The sequence below is a fragment of the Diabrotica undecimpunctata genome, chromosome 5 (assembly GCF_040954645.1).
Source record: "Diabrotica undecimpunctata isolate CICGRU chromosome 5, icDiaUnde3, whole genome shotgun sequence".
NCBI lineage: Eukaryota > Metazoa > Arthropoda > Insecta > Coleoptera > Chrysomelidae > Diabrotica > Diabrotica undecimpunctata.
In genome coordinates this window covers 8532970-8555508 of record NC_092807.1, presented here as the reverse complement: position 1 = coordinate 8555508, position 22539 = coordinate 8532970, and the positions used below count along the sequence as shown (strand labels likewise).

Genomic DNA, 22539 nt, shown 5'->3' with positions numbered 1-22539 from the left:
CCTTGGCCTCCTTTATTTTTTGCCTCCACCCTTGTCTGTCTGTGGCTGCTCTTCTCCATACACGGACTCCTAAAAGTGCTTGTGCGTCGCTGCTTACTGTGTCTTCCCAGCGCTTTCTTGGCTTTCCAACTGGTCTCTTTCCCTGCATTCTGGCGTTCAGTGCTCGTTTTAGTAGCCTATCCTCTCCCATTCGTATCACATGTCCGGCCCATTGCAATCTTTGTATTCTAATGAAGTCTGACAGGGGTGTTTCCTCTATTTATCTCGTATTTATTTTATTCCCACGCATTGTGGCGAAATGCTATCAGACATGACAGTGCGCTCATACTGCGCAAATGCTATTAATACGGCTCTAACATATTTCTTTATTAATAATACAGATTACGCTTTTGTAAAATATTTGTTTACAATATATTTACCATCAAAAATTCAATTTTTCGGTTAATGTCTTTTTTTAAGTTTTATTACCTCATAAATTAAACCCTTTTGTATATATTATTTACATATTATATGAAGAGACAAATCTAAGCCTCAATAAAACGAGGTTATCTGTATAAAAAATAATTTGAATCGAACCTATTCTGTCTTTTCTATACAAACCTGTATTTTTTGGTATTCTATTCTCACTAAAAGGGTTTTAATAGCTAATCGTAAAATGTTTTACGATTAAATCATCATCATCATTGGCTCTACAACTCGTAGTAATATCCCCAAAGATTAGAAAACAGGAATATGCATGCCAATATTCAAGAAAGGATGTAATGAAAAGTGAAAAAAAAAACCCAGAAAAACAACAATATTTACCATCACTGCCCAGTTTTATGAAAGAATATTAGAAATGGTTAAAATCAATCATAGCAGAATAAATGGAAGAACAACAGAGTGGATTTATATACTGTCATTGGCAGACAATCAAATTATTGTAACACAGTACGAGACAAAACAAATGAGCTAGAACCAGAGACCATCTAAAAAAAACGTGGAAGATCTGAAGAGAAGAGGAATAACAGAAACAATATGATAAGTAATTAAAAGTTAGCGTCCCAAAATAAGTCCAAGTTACAGAAAAATTTCCATAAAGTGCTGCAGAAGCAACTAAAAAAAGGTGAAGGTTACATTTCGTTTTTTAGTAACTTTTATCTAAAATTTTCAGTTACAGATAACTCCATAAATAAAAGATACACTCTTTGAGACCTTTTAAACAAATGCCGTTTTTTATTCAACGTCTTTATTCGCATGTACGCCGCTGCATCTCTTAATTATCTCGTTTTCTACAAAGCCTCAAGTTTTTTTAATCTTGCTCTACACCATTGGCCTGCAATACTGTTAATAGCTTGTTTTTCGAAATAACTGGTTTTAAAACGGCCTTATAAAGTATTTTTAATGATTCTTTATTGATAATTTGCATAAAATTTGAATCGCTGTTCATTGTCTCGAAGACCTACTTAAGATGTTTTACACGGGTAGGTACCTGGTGGGTTGGAAAAGCGATAAAAAATATTTTTAAGAAATTTTTAATATAATTGCTATCAAACTAGTCATAGAAAGAAATATATGAACATAACTGACTGGCTTCTGCTTTTTTGCTGCTGTTTCGGCCTATTAAGCACCACGAAAATTTTTTCATCCTTCTCATGATTGAGTTTTGTCCTCTGCCAGTAGGTTTTCATTTAAATGGAATGTTTCTCTTTCACTTCTTGTGACCACTTGCTATCAGAACAAGGAGCTGGGATAGTGGGAGGGATAAGGTCCTTAGCAGACTTTATCTTTCACTTTACCTCTGAGACCTTGACAATCTTGGAGGTCACCAGGTGGAGTTTTCACTTGTTGCAATTATTTTTTAATCTGGCTTGCCCGTTTTGAGATTGAAAAGTGAATGCGATGGATAGGTCTTTGAGGAGTCTTACATTCTAGTTGATCATAAAACGTCATCCTCCATTTTCTCATGTTGGTAACAATATCGTCCAAGTGTTTACGTAACTCACGATTGTGTCTTCGGCAGAATTCTTCATTTTTTTTGACTAGTCCTAATATTTTTTCCAAAACGTTTCAATCGGTTATTTCATGTTTTTGTAATGACCATTTCTTGACCATATTTAATCATTTGAATGCATATAGGACTGACGACAGCCTGATCACTGTACAGAGTTTTAAGTTTAAAGATAAGGTTCTACTCTTGTAGAGGCCTTTGCACAGATGGAATACACCTTTTAATGTTGACCATTTAATTACAATGGCAGTATTCTCTGAATTAATGCTTGCAATAAACTCAGTTTTACTGAATGCTATTTTCTGGACAATTGTTGCGACAATTGATACTGTATTCAATCTGTGTGAGACCACCACACACACATATGCTGAGAAATTCACTAACTCAACACCACTATGGCGGAGATGTAGAGAAGGGCCTAGAAGATCTCTGGACGACGATGTACTTCTAGCAAACGAAATACCAAATACCTACTGAAAAGTTCAATGCAAAAACAGGAAGAAATGGAAACAAATCACGACAACAGCAAAAAGGTACAGCAAGTTCTAAATGATAAGAAGAAATAATTCACCTCACCTCAAAATATGATTTTCAGCGAGCTGTCTCGTTAGCTGTGATTTCCCGAGGATTGCAGCGCTTTGACAATAACGATGATGATAATAATGATAATGAAGAATTTAAAAAACTTACTTAATACTTAAAAATATAAGATTCATATTGATTTAAACTATTTTTATTTTCCAGATAATTGTCGGAAGAACGATCACTGCCAAAAGGATGGATGTCAAAACGGTGCTTGCCTAGATAGCCAGTGTCACTGTAACGATGGGTACGGAGGATGTAGCTGCGAAGTGCCAGGTAAGAATTAAAAACAAAACTTATATTTCATTCTTATTATTCGTGGAACACGACAACTTTTAGTTTTAACATTTATGCATTAATCGAACAGTAAAAAAAAATAAAATGTATGCTTATAAAAAGATATCAACTCAGAATTGATATCAATTCATGTAAGATGATTTTGATAGGAGAACTTATGTTTATGAGCGCAATGATGGCAATGTTAGGTAACAATTTGATCCAGTTACAAGATGATTTATTTTCTGATAAGTATAACTTTAATCTTAACGATTCGGTCTTAACGGTCAAAATTGCCGATTTGTCGACAGCTGATCCAGCAATCTCAAAATGATGACATTTATTAATGATTTTTGTCAGAAGTAGGATCATACTCTGTGGAAATTGTTTTAGACATTTAGGACCGATGTCATTAAGTCTGGGAGAATTAGTTTTGGTGGTGCCTTAATAATTTTTCGTTTTTCTGACGTATATAGATTCCATGGTGTGCTCATGGAATTAAAAAAGTATTACGGGCGAACTATGAGTTTAAATAGATGATTAAAGTTTGGGTTTTGTGTGATTTGGAAGTTGTTTTGATAAAATTTCTGAAAGTTTCAGCCTTTTCCTCTTTTGAATGTATTAGAGTGATAAAGTTATAGGAGAAAGTATGTTTGATTTGACCAGAATTGAAAGGTACTACTAACTAGAATATGATCTGGAATAGATGATGCTTTTACATTCAAAAACGTGAGTCTTTTGTTAGTGACTCCAAAAATGGAAAGATTTAATAAAAATCCAGATAATAGAATGTCTTCTCTTTTGAGGTACGGTCACCGAATTGTGTATTTCTGTAGTTGAAATCGTCCATTATAATTGATTGGTTTAAAGTAGCAAAATACTCTTAAAGAAGAACACATAGCATGTGATTTTAATGTATTTTATGTGAATTTGTGTATAGAGTGTGGTATTTCTTGTTTCATGAGGATACCGTTCCAGCAGGAAACCTGACAACGGTTTTAATGTTTTGTTGGGAAGTTCGTATCAGTGTCACTGAGACACTTAGTGATGACAGTACAGGGATGTTATATTTTCGTAGAATATGTTTGATAATGGGTCTGTTTTTGGAGATCTACTGGCAGTTTAATGCTCCTAGGGCAAGTCCATGTTAAAGGTTTAAAAAACGGGTGTGGCAGTCCAGTGGGACTGCCGGTAGAAGTTATACTTCTATACACTCGTTCGCCGTTAAAAATTTATATAGGAGTGACTCTGCACAATCATTACATATGTAATGCTATAGGTAAGAGAGAGCAGAAAGAGAAAAAGAATTAGTTATATAGGTATATGGTGCATCGTTTGTTGTATATAAAATTTTGACCTATATTAGGAGTATAGTAAATGAAGGATTGTATCCATATTTTAATGAAAATATATATTTTTATTTTTATATATGTATAAAAGGAGTTGAATGCAAAAAAAATTACACATACTCTGCAGTAAAATTCATTGTTTATTTTGTTACTAATATAAAAATTACAATACAATAAATACACTGCAACATAATTCAATATAATAATACAATATACATTAAAATGTAATATTCATAAGTATTTAAAACTGCCAATATACATAAACTTACTTTACGAAGATAAAAATAAAAAACCAACAACTCGGATTATGTTGTAAATTTTCATTTTATTTTAAAATTTATGTTTTTTGCGTATATTACATATATTTAATAAGATTAACGTGAGGTTTTTAAATATTTCAAAAATAAAAAAGGAAATTCATAATTGGGATTCGAACTCACAACCACCAGCGTATGAACCAAACACGTAAAGGATTTGCTAATTAGACATGACACTAACGGAGTTCAAAATTGACAGTTCTCGGTAAAACAGTGATTATTTTGATATACAAAAGCCTAAAATAATTATAAACGTTTAATTTTTAATAATACAAAACATATCACATAAATAATAATAATAATAAATATTATATTACTAGTATATTATATACGTATATATAATATATATAATATTAAATATATATATATACAAAAGGAACTTTTGAGAAAAAAGAATTTTTATTCTCGAGAGATGAAGAGAGAGAAAATATATCTTCTGTCTCTCTCTTACTCATTATCTTACATATGTAATGGTTTCACAGATTCACTCTCATGCAAATTTCCAACGCCGACCGTGCGTATAGAAGTATAACTTCAAAAGTAAATCAAATTGATACGCTCGACTACGGTACACATAATGGTTGTTATTAGGTCTCTTTTTTTCGGAAGGGTACTGAGAAGGATTAGAGTAATTAAGAAGATAATTAGGATTTTTAGGGAATTTTGTTTCGCTTTGGACAGCGCAAGGCAGAGTGTTTTACGCAGTTCATTTAGGATGTGTGAGTACAGGACACGCACTGTATTGGTGGTCTTTACCTTATTTTGGACAGATAAAAGTTGTGTTACGTAATTCTATGATGTTGTGACCGTTTGTGCAGCATTTGCTACAATATTTGGGGGTGAAACCGATTGGATTAGAGTTATATGGAAGTTCCACACGATGTGCATATTTGTTTTCAGAACTGGTCAGGACTTTGAAGAACTTGTTTGGATAGCCTGTTTTTGCGGTTTTACTCGACATAGATGGATGTCCTGTGATTGAATAATATTTGTCAAATCCTCTTCGGAATAGTCCTTTCTATATTTATAATAAAGAAGAGGAAAATATGTGTTTTAGGTTAGAAGTTTGGGCCCGAGGAAACGTATTTCTTGAGGTGGATCACCTTTGGTGTAGTCGATTTTTTTCCGAAGATTTCCGTTGCATTGATGATCGGAAGAATGCACTTAAGTTTGAGATGTTAAGTGAAAATATATTCGATAATATATTATCATTCGAAAGTATATCGAAATTATATTAGATTCGAAGGTTTTTGGATTGTTTTTATTTAATTTGTAATATTAGCGTTTTTACGTGGTTTGGCTGACGCTGCCGCAGCGAATAAGTTTCATGGTTTGAAAATTGAAGGAAAAGCTTCTGTGGTTTGAATTTTTGATCTAGAAACCACTGAACTGGCTAGAGTAGATTGATTTTTGGGTTTTGTTGGGGTTTTAGGGATGGAAAATCTAAAAATTCATTTAGGGTTTGCTGTTAAGGAGACACTGACTAATATTTGGCCTCGAAACATGTTATACTTTTCGGTGAGGATGTATGATTGAGTTTGCAGGTCGAAAAGCATCTGTCCAATATTTTATGGATGAAGTTCCTCGTTGGTGGATTGTATTAATTCTTCAGCCATATTTAGTGGCTCTTAGGCGTTAGATACTACAAAACGAAGGCAAATGATCTAGTCACCGCCTTTGTAGAGCATCTAGACCTCAGAATTTCTCAGTATGAAAATCACTGGGCTGTATCAGCAGACTCATCTTGGCAAAGGGGTAAACCAATCTCATTAAGATATCTTGTTTAGACACACCAACATGCGTAACTAAAGAGATTTCTCTCTGTGCTTATATTTACTTATTTTGGTGCAATTTACCCCTCTACGGAAGAATTCCTCGTTTATAACCCTCAAACAAGACTTTAGCTCTGCTTTCTAATTTCACTACAACTGTTTACGCTTAAAGTTTACCCAAAACGTAATTTTCTACATTAACCTTGTTGTTCTATATGACAGAAAACACCAGTTTATTTTAGATTTATTATTTATTTATTACAAAATAATATTTTTAACAATCCAATCAATAATAATAAGAAAAGGTATGAATGATAAAATGCAGCTTTAACTAACATGTATTTTGTATTTTATCATAATACATTAACCTGATGATCCTACTATATTCAGGAGATAAACAAGAGACTTCTGCTGCGACTACTGTACTCCCCAATTCCGACTTATAACACCATCGTACCCATGGAATGTATGGTATACAGGGAAACATGTTTCCTAAGAGATTTCTCACAGGGCTGTCGAACTCTGGAGGATTATAGTGTTGGCACGATATCGACAGATTTCTGGCAGTTCGTCCCTACTCGAATAAGAATCAAATGGATATAAAGACAAAAGAAAACAGAGGTGGCTCAGAAGAGCACTTAGAACTGATTGACTCTATAGAGTCCACAAAGAAAACGAGTAGAGCGGCACCTATAGGTATTAATAGATCCCAATTAGGATTCTACTGGCAGCACAGCTTAGAAACTGCAGCACAGTAAGGCAGCTTCCGCAAAATTCACTATTACTATGAGAAAGTTAAATGTTGACTTAAAAAGAGCATACAAGAGCCAAATACGAAATAAAAAGTACGTACGTAATAAAAAGGTACACAAGTACCAAATCAACGACCTCAGAAGCCTTGTTAATATCTATTTATTAATTATACGAGAATGTCATCGACTTCACCTTCGCATTTTTAATTGTTCCTTCAATTTCTTCGATAACGTATTATGTCCACCTTCTCATGATCTCGTCATCTTTTTTGTATACTGAAGAAAATATAAAAACAACAAAGACAAAAGAGTAGCATAAAAACAAACCAGATGAAGGTGTATAGTTTGAAACTAAAATTGAGCAGATGACAAGATAATTTATTATGGAAAACCTAAGACAGCACACATGAGGGCTGCATCTTGTATATGAGTGTATATTTATTCATAATTTATTCGAATACAAAACACGAAGTGTACATTGATGGTGTAATCACAGCAGAATATATTTTTGGTCTGTTTTTAATCTAAATATAGTCAAACAACTCATTCTACATGCATGAATACCTGTCATTCCACGTCATATCAGTATCAACAGTGATGAGAAGTTATTAGAGATTTTTCTTCCAAGGTATTAAGCGATTAGAGGTGCTTGTGACTTTTTAGTGGAATGACTCGTTAAACCATCCTATGCAGTTATTAAGAAAGATTCTCATTATTGGCCATTACAAAAACGTTTGCAGTTGATCTTGCAGCAAAGTTTTGCAAATCATTATTAAAACGATAAGTACATTCAGCTTAGTGTAGATTGTCTGTCGTTACCTCTTTCCTTATCGATTACTTATTGTTCTTAGAAATGCTTATATCGTGAGATTTTATGCTTATCTCAAGATGTCCTTCGTTGAGGTTCATTTACACTATAGAAAATGAGTCTTTTAATCTGTCTATTTATTTTAAAATGAAGTTTTACTTGCTATACGAGTATATCTAAATGATAGGAACTTTGTCGAATTATACAAGGTAATTATACAAGGTAGATCAGTCAATTTATACAGACTTTCGTTTTTTTTTTTTCACACAGAACTAAAATTTGGCAAATCATTATATCCCATTAAAAATGGGAATTATTTCTCATCTTCTTTCTTACCTAAGGTATGTGCGTTTTACTGCAGGTTAATGCTATGCGCATAATAGTTTCCTAACGTCATACAACAACTTCAAAACTTGAAAACATTGCTGTGAACATAACAGCTTCTTCTTCTTCTTCTTCCTCTTTATAAGCAATTCTGCTTTTTCATTGGCGGAATAATACCTCTATGAAAGGTTGTCACTTCATCTTTTGCGCAGTCCTCCGATACTTCTTCTGCCGATTGGTGACTTATCTCTTGCTATTTTGACGACACGGGTCTCCTCAATTCTGCTTATGTGGTTACTCCATTCTTTTTTTCTATTTTGTGTCCATTTGTTTATACCCTGTACGTTACATTTTCTTCTAATGTCTTCACTTCTCTTTCGATCTCTCAGCGTATTTCCTGTAATTCGTCTCAGTACTTTCATCTCTGCAGTTTCCAGTAGCCTTTGCGTTGTGACTGTACCGGGTCTTGTTTCTGAGGCATATGTCATTATTGGTCTTACACTGGCGTTGTAAATTATTGACTTCATTTGTGTTAATATGTCTGTTTCCCGATATACTGTTATTAAGGCATCCTGCCAGTCTATTTGCTTTTTGTACTTGATCTCTCACTTCTTTGTCCAGGTCTCCATAGCTAAAGAGTGTAATTCCCAGGTCTTTTATTTCCATTAGTTGTTCAATACTGATGCCGTCAATTTCTATTTTACATCTGGTTGGTTCTTTGCTGACTACTATTGTTTTAGTTTTCTGAGATGAGATTGTCATATTAAATTCTTTTGCTATTATGTTAAATTTATGGACCAGCCCTTGCAGACTATCTTCATCTTTCGTTATCAATATTGCGTCGTCTGCGTAACAAAGTATTTTTATTTCTTTGTTTCCCATTCTATATCCTTTTCTTTTGTTAACGCTTTTGATGATTTTATCCGTGATCAAATTGAAGAGAATGGAGCTCAATGAATCCCCTTGTCTTATTCCGCTGTCTATTTTTATAGGTTTTGCAAGTTGTCCATCTATTCTGACTTCCATTTTGTTGTTTTGGTAGATGTTTTCGATAGTTTTTATAATATTTAGGGGAACCTCTTTATTATACAGAAGATGGATTACATCTTTGAGTTTTACTCTGTCAAACGCTTTCTTTAGGTCAATCAGACACAGAAATGGTGGTCTATTATACTCTAGTGATTTCTCAGTAATTTGCTTTATAGCGAATATTGCATCTGTACACGATCTTCCACTACGACAACCCTGTGGTTCATCTGCTAAACTTATCCTCTAAATTATTAGCACTTGTAAAATCTTAGTTGTAAGTTTTAGCGGAGTATTTAACAAGTTTATACCTCTGTAGTTTTCTGGCTGTTTTTATCTCCTTTTTTGAATAGTAGAACTAGTTCGCTCGTTCTTCATTCTTCCGGTATTTTATTGTGTTTTATAATTTTATTAATTAATGTTGTTATTTGTTCTATCATTGCTACTTCACAATATTTCAGTAACTCGTTTGGTATCACGTCTTTACCTGCTGCTTTTCTGTTCTTTAGGTTTTCAAGTATTTTCCGAACTTCCTGTACATTTATATTAAGTTCTTCATTTGTAGTAATTTCTGGTGTTTTCGGTTTTAGCGTCGTTTGTTCTTCCTCTGGATAGAGCATTTTTAGGTAGTCAATTCACAATACTCACTCGCGTTAATTTATGTGCGTCAGAGATGCATTTGTCGTAGTGTTGCCCAAATGCAAGAACAAGACGAGACTTAGACAGTCTTGGTCTTGGTCTTGCGCCAATACACCTGGTCTTGGTCTTGGTCTTGGTATTGCACTCCCGGTCTTGGTCTTGGTCTTGGTCTTGTAGCAAGAGTCTTGCACGTCTTGCAGTTACCCATTAGCCTATTGCTATTTATTAAACGTTACAAGGGAAGTTTGAAGCCACGATCTAAGCGATCCGTGCCTATGCTCTAACTAACCCAGCTATCTACTATGCCCCATGAAAGTCAATCAAACATGGTTAAAACACAAAAAAACCAAATTAATGACATAAACTTGACTATTTTAAAGAACATTTTCTGTCTAGAAAGGTATTGATGGACCTCCACCATATATGAAATGGAAATCTTAAAAAAGATTGGTACGTGGCAAAAATCCAAATACAGGTATCAAGGGCACATATTCTTTAGGTGATAATATAACAAACAATAATCCACTTATTAAAGCAACATAAATGTTATTAACAATCTTAGCTCTACTTTTATATAAAAAACTAACTTGAAAAAATAAAGAATAGGTAAGAAAGTAATGATAATCAAAAGAAGTTAGTTTAAATTAAGGAGATATCTACTTAATAAATACATTAATTTACCAAAATGAAGTAGTAGGAATATTTTTTTAGGAACCAGAATTTTGGTTTTTCAGGAAGAAATATTTGTAATTCTTTTTTGTGAAAAGATATTAGATGCTTCCTTAAACCTGAAGTGTTTCTGTTTTTTATTTTCATTTTAACCTTTCTATGTAGGCACAATTCAAACAAAGCAATTTGGGATGCATAAATTATTTCGAAAAACTCATCAAATTTGCTTTTAGGTCTTTTATATCTATAATTCCAACGCTCACTACTCCGACTATTTTAAAACTATTTAAATCTTTGTCCCCCATGTCAAATTGTAAACTTGTCAAATGAAGTTTAGTGATGTCGAAAAAGTACCTACTACTATAAATGTCCGTTACTATTCAATACCCTAAGTATCTAACAACAAACCAAGAATTATAATATATCGTTACTTCGGTATTTTGTTTACACGGTAAGCTACATTATCTGTTATTAATAAACTTTTGAATATTATCGCGCTCTTTCAGCAAATTTGGTTTAACCGAATGATCTCATCGCACACTCAGCAGAAACAATAATGTTTAGTCTTGTCTTAGGCCGATAAGATTTGTTTATTTAGATTCCTCCTAACTAAATTATAGTGGGAAAAAAATTGAATTAGTAAGTGGGACGTGGGTGTCCGTAATAATAAGTGTTATATTTTTTATAGCTAAGGTGACATATTTTTAAAAAATTTCGATACGATATTACTGTCGACGTATCAATGCAAGATTATTTTATGATTAGAGGGCGGCTATAAATCTGGACAATTAATTTCAGAGCGAAGAAGTCGCTGAAAAATAATGTACAAAATATTTTATTTTTACATTGTAATTATGATCTCTGAGCACGTGTCAAATGTGTTGTTTTTAATGAATATTTTGATTGATGATTTTGATGTATGTTTATGGTATTGTTCGTAATGCGCATAAGTCCAGTTTTTTAAATTTTTATTACATAATATTTTTTTGCGTCTCATAGAGTATTTAAACATATACCCGAACTACAATACTCGCTAAAACGACACTCCGTCCTAACTGCAAGACGCAAGAGTCTTGCAGGCTTAGTCTTGTTCTTGCGTAAATCTTGCACGGTCAGTCTTGGTCTTGGTCTTGCTAAAATTAGGCAGTCTTGGTCTTGGTCTTGGTCTTGCAAAAATGCAAGAACAAGACCAAGACTGCAAGACCAAGACCGAATTTGTCGGTTATAAAGGGACCCATTGAGGGACCTGGCTTTTTATCCAAGGTACCAAACGAAACGATCTGTTTCAGCCGTACACCGGCAGAGGTGAGGTTGGTCTTTGTGCAGCATTTTAATAGCTTGAATTAATCTGCTCTGAGTACCTAGTCGTCCAGAGTGTATACACTTTTTTTATAAATAACAATAAACAAAATTATAAATAATTTTAAAAGTTGTCAGTAATTTTTGTTTAACATGTATCTTAATTTTTGCAGATGAAAACGAGTGTAAATACAGACCATGCGACGTATTTGCTCATTGTACCAACACCCTTGGCAGTTTCCACTGTACATGTTTTCCAGGTTATCAAGGAGATGGCTTCCATTGCGAGGGTAAGTTTTTATTCCCTTTTGATTATATCTTAAATATAAAACGGAAATAACATAATTTTTTAGTAGCAAAGTCTGACTTTGGTAACAAAGATTTACCGTTAATAACTTGCGAAATACAGATGGTACTGTAACCATTGCAACGATTATAGGTAGATTGATAATATCTAATGTCTATTATAGCTTAGGTATAGATAGTGCTAAGAAGGACATAAATATAAATGCAAAATAACGAAATATATGCTTATTATTTCAAAAAGACAAAGGAGATAAAATATAAAATATTGGAACTTATAATACAGAGAAAGATTTGATAACGAAGATCTGGGAATCTGTATTATTCTATTGAATCTTATACTGAAAGAAGGATGTATGGTAGAAAATACAGACTTTCTTCTTGATGTGCCTATCCGTGACGAATGTTTGACGATCATCATGGCAGTCTTTATCTTATCTGCAGCAGCGCGGAAAAGCTGCACAGATATTGCGTTGAACCAGGTTCTAGGATGTTTTTCTTCTTCCTGAACCTCATTTTCCATATATTTTTCCTTGCAAGATGATTCCTAGGAGGGCATATCTGGATTAATTTCGCATAATTTATTCGAAGTCTTGTAACTTTCGAGATTTGATGATAGTACTTCTAGGTACTTCTTCATTCTTCTGAGGGTCTCCTCATTTGTGACTCGGTAATTCCACGGGTTCTTAAGTATTCTCTGATACAGCCACATCTTAAATGCTTTCAATCTTCTGCAGATATCTTCGTTTTAGTTCTAAGATTCAACAGCATAAAAAAGGCTGAGAGGACATAGCATTGCAGCATTCAGAGTTTTATAGCAAGAGAAAGGTTGTGGCTCTTGAAGAAGGCCTCCAGTTGAAAGTGGATGTAGCTTTTCAATGCGTGCTCTTCTCGCGGTGACTCACAATGGAGTGTGGAGAAGACGATACAACTTCGAACTTTATAGAATATACCAGGAACCAGATATCGTAAAACATATTAAGATTGGACGTCTGAGGTGGATAGGGCATGTAATGCGGATGGAACAGAATGACCCGGCTAAAAAAACGCTACTTAATAGACCCAATGGTCAGAGAAGAAGAAGAAGACCCAGAACAAGGTTACTCGACAACATCGATGAAGACATGAGAAATATGGGAATACGTGCTTGGTGGAGGAAGACGACGGATTGGTACGACTGAAGAGAAATTCTTGAGGAGGCTAAGACCCACTTAGGGTTGTAAAACAAGAATGATTAATGATGACGAGTGCTGACTGAACTGACCGATGGTGGCGCGGGCAGAATGGTTTCTGAAATTGCATCCAAACATACACCAGTCACTATCCGCTGTTGGCAGTAATTATCATTTGTAACGTAATTTAATGATTTCTTCTTCTTCTTTTTACGTAGAAATGACTGTGTCTGTTTTTCAATGTTCCTCCAGTAAGTTGTCGTTCCATCGTTTTCATGTTAATAAAGTCTATCTATTGGGGAGCCGTCTCTTACCCTCTTTACTACTCTATTTGTTGTCATTCAGCTTATATGATCGTTCTGTCGCCTATGTCATTATTGGCCTGATGCCTATTTTGTATATTCTGTCTTTCATTTCTTTCCCGACATCCTTATTTCTTCATATTGTTTTATTCAAGCAACCTGTGACTCTGTTTGCTCTATTTATTTGATATTTCACTACTGTTTCGAGCTTTAAGTAGCTAGATAATGTGATTCTTAGATATTTAAACTCCATCACTTGTTCTATTATTTGACCTTCCAACTCAAATATACATCTTAGCATATTTGCTGTTCCATGCATTTTTTCTTTTTTGGTAAAATTAACATGTTAAATTTTCTGGCGGTTATATTAAATTGGTACAGCATACGTTGTAAATAATCTTCAGTCTGAGAGAGTAGTATTGCGTCGTCTACATAGCAGATTATTTTAATTTGTTTCTTCTCCCATTTGGTACCCTTGTTTAGTTTTACTTTTTTATTATTTCATCCAAAATGAGGTTGAACTATAGAGGACTCAGGGAATCTCCCTGTCTTATCAGATTGCTAGCTTCAATAGGGTCGGTTAGTTCTTTTTCCACTTTTATTTTTATTGTGTTATTTGGTACATATTTTCGATCGTTTTAATTATTATTAGAGGTATCTCTCTTACGTACAATAAGTAGATAATGTCTTTTAATATGACTCAATCAAATGCCTTCTTAAGGTCCACGAAACATAGATATGCTAGTTTATCGTATTCTAATGATTTCTCTTGCACGTGCCTCATTATAAATATAGCGTCAGTGCATGATCTTCCTGATCTAAAACCTTGTGATGATTTCTTGAAAAACATATTTTATCTTTAAATATTTGAATTATTACAAACCAATTTGAAATATGATTATATAGTTTTAACTACTGAAAATAAATATTAGATTTTAGGGGATGCAACTCTTCCCTTGCATCCATGGACCGCGTACCCTTGATTCTTACGTCTATATAGACTTTACCTGCTCTAAAAGTAGAACTTTATTAATTATTTATATCATTATTAAAAAAATTGTTATTTTGAATAGACCGTGCTATCAGATATTAAGAAATCCGGTATAGATTGTGCCCACGTAATTTTTTGCGTATTTAACCTCTACGTCGAAATGAATGAACCCACAGAATCACCTGGTATCTTCATAAATATTCTTTCAATCATCTAGCATTATCTGTTATTGAATATGATTAATCCCACCTATAAAAACAATCTCCTTGTCATTTATTTCAATTTGATTTTTAAGTAGTACCGTTACAAAAGTGGCGTTGATGTATGATCGTATTTACGATTGCCGTTGTACCCATTACTGCTATTATGATTATTGTATCTATTATATCTATTATTGCCGAACGGGTCAGTTTGAGCGTATTGATATAATACAAGAGCTTTTTATCAAAATATTGTCGGTTACAGGAACCAAACGATTTTAACTGTGAAATGTTGAATAAACGGATTACGGGTCGTTGATGTCGAAATTGATATTGAGGTAGGTCCAGTCTCTGAAGGTATTTGTCGGTTAACAGTTCTTATCCTGTAATTTGAGACCGAACCGGTACTCGGAGGTGTTTTTTTTTCTTCGGCTACTGTTGTAAAGCTGACAGCTTTTTGTCACCGACGAAATATTCTAATTTGAGTAATTTACTTGGGAATAACGAGCTCCGACAAGAGTACACAGGAAATTGTTTTAGAGAGGTGAGATAATGAGGTGATACACGCAAATGAAATAGCAGGACTTGCTTAATTTCATCTTCATTTAACTCCAATCTTCAGTTATTACACAAACAATACAGAACGTAATTAACAATTATAAAAACTACATATAAAAAAAATAGAATCAATGCAATTAGTAATTATAATAATGTATGAAGTTTTTTTCATTATGGTTATGTTTATATCATGTTTAGTAAATAACAAAGCTAAATTTTTAACAGCTAATAAGAACAGCTGAAGACAGAGAAAAGTTTACAATTGAGGACCCTAGAAGTAAAGGGGTATAAGTCACATTTTTGTAAATATTGAAAAAATTGCATCGCTGAACTGAAAATCTTTCATTCTATTTGGAGGTTAAGGGATCTAAGCTATAAGTTTAACAGGTGCTGCTTTCTAACGGCAAGTTACTTAGCTTCCAAGCCAACTATAAGTATGGCTTCGAAGAGAAAAGATACAGGTGTACTGGTACCTCTTTTCCATTGTGCCTTTTGTTGTTAAAGTAATAATGTAAAATGTAAACTGCAGTGTTTTATGTTAATATAAACTACAGTGTTTTTAAGAAGAGCTTGTTCTGGATTCGGAGGCGAGATAAGTAAAAAAAATAGGGCTAAAATAGCAAAAAATTCAGGTAAGCTTACATGGACAAAAAACACAATACTTATGAAGCAAAAAATTACGAAAACTTGAAAATCATCATTGTAGAAACAAATGTACCAATAATATATCACAAAAACAAAGACTTTCTCCAGAAAGATCTCCAAACAGCTTTTATAAATCGATCCATACAGACTGAGCCTATAAAAAGAAAAAAACTAAATCCAGTTAGCAACACAGAGGTGTCCTGTGTTAATATTCTGGATGGTTTTGGAGTATGTAAACAGTTTATAATGGAAATTCTTAATGTCTCCAACAAACGTTTACAAAATGTAGTTGAAAGCAAAAAAAAAAGTCTCCTCAGACGTGTCATGCATAGACAAAAGAGAAAAGTTTTAACGTATATTGCTTGGTAACTGTTTTTACAATACCCAAAAAATACAGACCTTATTTATGTAGTTGGACTGCCGTTTTCACTGAAGCAAACCAAGAATCTCCAACGATTATACGGCCAGACCCATACCATGGTAGGTGCACAAGAATGGTCTCAATATATGAAAAGAAAACTTAATGAAGAATAACTTAAATGGGGCCTGTAAAAAATTTTGACAACACGGAGTCTTTAGTAGTAAGAGAAAGCAGTAGACATTTAATAATGGAAAACCGATCATTAGTAAACGCCAGCTACAAATATATAATATCTTCACTCCTCAGCCTTTCTGTAAGATAACCCAAGCACCTTATAACAAAAACCTAGGACAAACTATGTTACAGAGTTATTAACAAGACATATAAATGAGGAAAAATCCCAAAAAGTTAAAAAGAAGTATGGACTATGTTCATTCGCAAATAGGAACCAAGGGACTATTGAGAAAACTGCTGATGTATTTTACAAAATTTGATAAAAGAAATATTTAAACCATATAAAATAAAACAACAAGCAGATCATTGTTTGTCAGTTATATTTTTACTAACGGCTTTACCAATAGGTACTTCCGAATTTTGACAATTGATAGCAGTCGTACTATTAAAGCTATATCTGTTAAATTGCCTGTCGGGAATTCAGTCTCTTTTGCCAAATATCCATGAGTGTATATAGCCTACGCCAACATATGTAAATGATAAAATTGTTTTTAAACAATTATCGCTATATTTGGTGTCGAAAATGAAAATAGGTGTCATTTTCAAGGAACATTCAGCTCGATTCGCCCATTTTGCGATCGCCTAATCGTTCTATCGAGAGAGTTATTCTGTGTGGTGGATCCACTGGTTCAGTAAACAATCAAGTAAAACCCGTATGTTGACAAAAATATAGAGCTGCTGAAAACATCGCTGTTGTCCGTAAAATTGTGCAGAAAAATCTGAACCAATCGATTTCACTTTGCTCACAAGAACTTAGCATTTCACAGACCACAACTTCACGAATTGTGGCAAATTAATTAAAGAGCCTGTATACTTAACTTGCAACGAAATTATTTTGCCTACCTCAGGGTAAGAACATAGGATATAAAATTGGGGACAGAAACTATGGGGGTGAAGATAGGGCAAGTAAAATAATCGAAACATATGCGAACGGCACTCAGGGGGTTGTTGGAGAGCTGGGGTCGTGGATAACTGAACGACAAATGGCAAGGGGGTTGAAATTGGGGCAACTACAAAAAAATGAAACATAGGGGTTACTTACGTAAATCTCCTAGACAAATGGGCAAATAAAGACAAGAAGAAATACCTCTAGCTATTTAAATGGGACGCCGCTTCGAGAAAACTTCCTGCTGGAGGAAAGAAAGTTTCTTGAGATTTTTCTAAAATAAATAAAAAAATGGATCAGAGAAACAAATCAAAACGTTTATTTTTGTCTCATACAAACGGTTATCAAACATATAAATGGCACAAAAAATATACTATATAAATAGTTGCCAAATACAGAATAAAAAACTTACATGTGTCCGTTTACAAACTCCAGGGGTTGGAGATACTACAAAAACTTACAAATGTTACCGCACAGAGATTAACCTTTTTTTTAAAATAAACAAAACAAATAAATATCGAAAAAAATAAAGCTAGCTGTCATATGTTAACATTAAATTAAAAAGAAACAATTAAAATGACAGCTAAGTTAAACCATAAAATTTATAATTTATTAATTATTACAAATCCCTTTAAATTTTAATGAAAGCAATTATTGTTTTACCAAAAAAATGTCTGTCTTTACTTTAAAATTAATATGTTAAATGTTACCTTGATTCACTAACTTTGACACTTAACTTTGGAAAACTTGCTATCTCTGGGATTGGAGCTGCAAGGACAAAACTCTCCTTGAACAAAAGGAAACCATTTCCATACGCAGGGACGAAGATCTGACGCAGATTGGGCTGGATCAAGCAGGCAAACGACAACAAAGCTGGTGGGACATCCTATATAATAATTTTCAAAAGTTTCTTCAGTTCCGGTGTACTGCACAAGTCTTACGATGATTACTCTATTCTAAACTGTCATTATGCAAAGAGTATTATCATCTTAGCCGGTCTTAAGACATCCACACCAAGAAAATTGAATCAACTCCTGATTCCTAATCACCCAAACATCTTTTTACTCTCAAATCCCCTGCTTGACTCCTATGCGTTAGATTTTACAAATTCAACCAAAATAAATTACCCTCGCGTCTCACAGCTAGTTTTGGTCTATGAACCTAAACAAACAAAATACCCTTCTTGACCTCGTTCTTACAACAAAATCTCTTGACAAACCGGGGTATTTGGGGGCTTGAATGTAAACAAATCGTTGTTCAGCGACAAAAAAATCTTGAAATATTATAGTTAGAAATAACATGTATGAAATGGGGAATTTTGAATGTAAATAAAAAAAAAACACCCCCAGTGCTAATACGCCTTTTATTGATTATTTTAAACGTTGCAAACAGACAAATAGGGGTATCTTTAGAAATTTTTAACATATAAATATTTCGTAGTTAAAAAAAAGTTTAAAACGCTACAAACTAAATGACAAATAAAAGAAAATCATTATTGTAATACCCTCTGATAATTTCAGCAAGTAGTACACCTAGTGAGTTGGAAACACACCAAGAAAATTGTTGCCTCTTTATAAAAACTACAAATTAATCGAATGTCTGCAGGTATTTCGTAAACACTGGAGATAAACGTGCTACAGGCACTAGCCAATTATCCATTTAAGTGAAATGACCACGATAATTTTGCCCTCCGTGTCAAATGCTCTGACATGTTTATTACATTTCGAATAAAATATTTACATGAGCAGCATGCAAGACCTTTCCTATAAATACATATGTAATTTAAGATCCATCAGAGTCTATAATTTTGTCGTAGAGTATACAGATAAATTTTATGTCGTATTATCCGTATTTACAGAGTGAGAAAGAACTTACGAGTTCGTGTGAATTAAGGAAGGAAAGAAGAGAAAATACCTTGAATACATATAATCGTAGTAACTAAAATAGTAGTAATATAAATGTTATAGTCACTGAATTAAATCAATTAAGTGAATAGTCGTGCAAATAATAGATCATTGGTATTCTAGGACGCTAAAATATCATTATCACGATCATTATCTTGCGAATGGGTCTACACCATTCGGCGTTCCTCGCTTCTTAGCCTTCATCTATTCCTATTTCTTCAACCATAATTTTGAAGCTTTCCGGTTCTCATGGTATTCTTCACTACTCTGTTTTCATTTAGCCTTTGCCTTCCTCTTCTCCTTCGATGTTTTGGCTCCCACTTCCATATTTTCAAAGGCTATCTATCTTCTGATATTCGTCTTAAGTGATCATACCAATTTAGTCTTTGCTTCTGTAGTATCTATTCTCTCTATCTTAAATTTTGCTCTTATTTCTTCATAAGTGACTCTGTCCAACTGATTTAATCCACAACTTTGACGCCAAAAATCAATTTTCTGTGCTTTTAATCTGTTTTCGTTTTTTTTGTAATCTTTCACACCCTCGATCCGTATGTGGCAATGTCTCTACATTACTCTTGTAAAGTCGTTATTTAACTTCCACTTTTTTGTATTCCTTTTCCAAATAACGAAGTACATTTGTTTAATTACTACTATCCCATTTTTAATGCCCTCTCTTTCACTTTAATTAACAATCCAAGATATTTTTATTTGTAGCCAGCGTTTACTAAAGATCGTTTTTTAATAAAACTATTAAATCTTTACTGCTTCCTTTTACTTTAAATACTCCGTTTTGTCAAAATTTTTCCAGGCCTCATTTGAGTTATTCTTCATTAGGTTTTCTTTCCATATAGTGGGCGTATTTTTCTACATCTGCTAGAATAACCTGATCATTGGCAAAGCTAAGGGAGAACAGTATGTCGTTTTTTACTTCAATTCTCCGAGAGAGGGATGTAACCAGAGAGGGATGTACCAATTTTAAAACAGCTTGTCATCTTACTATACAAATCTCTTATATACGTGATTGATGTTTTTTATTTTCATTGCAGTCCAGGGTCTAGAAAATGGTCTGCTGTCGTACGATTTTTTCAAATCGATAAAAACTAATTGCGTTTCTAGATGCGCTAGCCTTTTATCTGTAATTTGTCAAATACAAAATGTGTTATCTACGCAGGATCGTTCAACTCTGAAACTACTCTACCCTTCAGTTTCTACATACTAGTTTTTAATTCGAGATTTTTTCATATAGTCTCCCAGTGCTGTCGAGGACGGTAATTCCACGATGTTTGAACACCTCCTTTTGTCACCCTTCTTAAAGATATTGGTGGTATAACCTTTTCTAAAGTGTTTATGTTGTTCTTTGATCAGACATTTATTAAACAACCAGGTCAACAAATAAAATACATTATAAAGTGTTTTCTTTAAGAAAACCATTTATACTCTACCTGGTCCAGGAAGTCGGCAGTTTTTAAATGTTTTTAAAGTTTTCTCCACTTCGTCTAATGTAATTTCATGTATTCTCTTGTCCTTTATGTGTATAAATATATCAGTGTCGTCACTCTGGAATTCAACTGTGTCTTCTTTCATTTATCATCATCATTAGTTGGCGCTACATCTATTCGTGAGCCCTGGCCTGCCTTAAAACATTCTTCCATCCTTTCCTGTCGAGTGTCTGTTTTCTCCATTACCTTACTCCAATCTCCCTTAAATCGTCCTGCACATCATCCAGGTATCTAGATGATGAACTGCAGGTAAAAAATATGTAACAGAGTATACACATTAAATTGACTAGTAGGTATCTTCTTCATCCAGAGATCTAACCAACTGGATTTAGAGACTTATTAGGGTAATAAACTACGTTCTGACAGCAATTCTTTGCATTATTTACGTCAGAATAACTAAAAGATTTAGAGAATTGTGTGGTGATATACAGTTCAGATTTATTAAAGGTTTAGGGATCCCGGAAGCTCATTTCTCGGTGAAACTCTTGATTGAAAAGTGCTGCAATCGGTGACACAATGTTTTTTAAGAACTTGCTACTCAGAAATAGAAATTCTTTGTATTGGACGTAGAAGGTATTGAAGATTCTAACCTTATTTATATTGTTCTAAACAGTTCATATAAGGTACAACAAACCACTCTCTTAAGCTTCCAATCCAAGATGTTCTTCTGTAGCCCAGATGCCTGCATTTTTCGATATTTCCTTGTATTATACTTTGCGGAGATATATGTAAAACACCAACCGTTTTAGCCCACACAACTTGATAACACGATAAGAGGTTGTGAGTCTCTAATAAGTTTGATCCTTAGATCGACATTCGCAATAATTAAGATAGTCTTTATTGATATTGATATAAATTGATACTGATATAAAAGATGAAACACACTGTATATAGTTGTTCTAACCTTCGAAGTTTAGAAAATTTCATGAACTTGGCATCGCATAATCGTCCGTATCTTCGTCACGACCTTCCTCGTGTTATCCTTGATGCACTAAGCATCCGCGCGTGCGTGATCACGATATGTAAAGTACCCTTTGCAGAAGAATGTTCGCTGGCTTGCTGTTTGCCCGAAACGTACGAACAAATACCAAAGAAAAAACGAAGAAAAAGAAGAATGTATAAAGAGAGACTACCTAGGTGGCATTTGTATTTTTTTTGTAGTGAAACAGATATATGACTTAAGGGTAATAAAATTATTTTGATGTCATTCCTTTACGGAGTCTACGGCAAGTAGATCATGCATATCCAATCATTTTAATGTACATTTGAAATCAGTTCTAAGTTAGCAGGTAATAAATGTAGCTTAAAAAAGGGTAGTTACAACTTTTGTTGCATTTTAGTATTTTTCATAGACCATAAACTGTCCAACGTTTTTCGATACAATTTGAACTATTCTGATCGTTGTTTATACCCTTCTACATCGGCCAATAATAGAAAATCTCTAAAAATTCTAAATTTATTTTGGTTATTACCCAGCAATAAAAATAAATAAAAGTAAAACCAAATTATAGAATAATTTACAGCAAAAATACACCAACGAACAGGATATCCTGATTAGATAGGTAGAACATTTCTAAACCTGCAGAACTAGAAACAAAATTAGATAATTATAAAATTTGTCACAGTAGATGAAGTGAATGAGAACCTGTATAAGATGTTTTCAGCTTTTTTTCCTGTACTG

The 22539-nt window shown here is 33.6% G+C and overlaps 1 protein-coding gene across 3 annotated transcripts in view; it reads left to right on the top strand.

Annotated features, from left to right (window-relative positions):
- Positions 1-22539, top strand: part of dpy (fibrillin-like protein dumpy) — a 532146-nt gene that overhangs the window by 303205 nt on the left and 206402 nt on the right. For all 3 annotated transcript variants that reach the window (XM_072531422.1, XM_072531423.1, XM_072531421.1), the window contains exons 4-5: positions 2735-2848; positions 11977-12093. In XM_072531422.1, coding sequence (XP_072387523.1) covers positions 2735-2848; positions 11977-12093 — 231 coding nt within the window. The remainder of the gene's footprint in view (positions 1-2734; positions 2849-11976; positions 12094-22539) is intronic.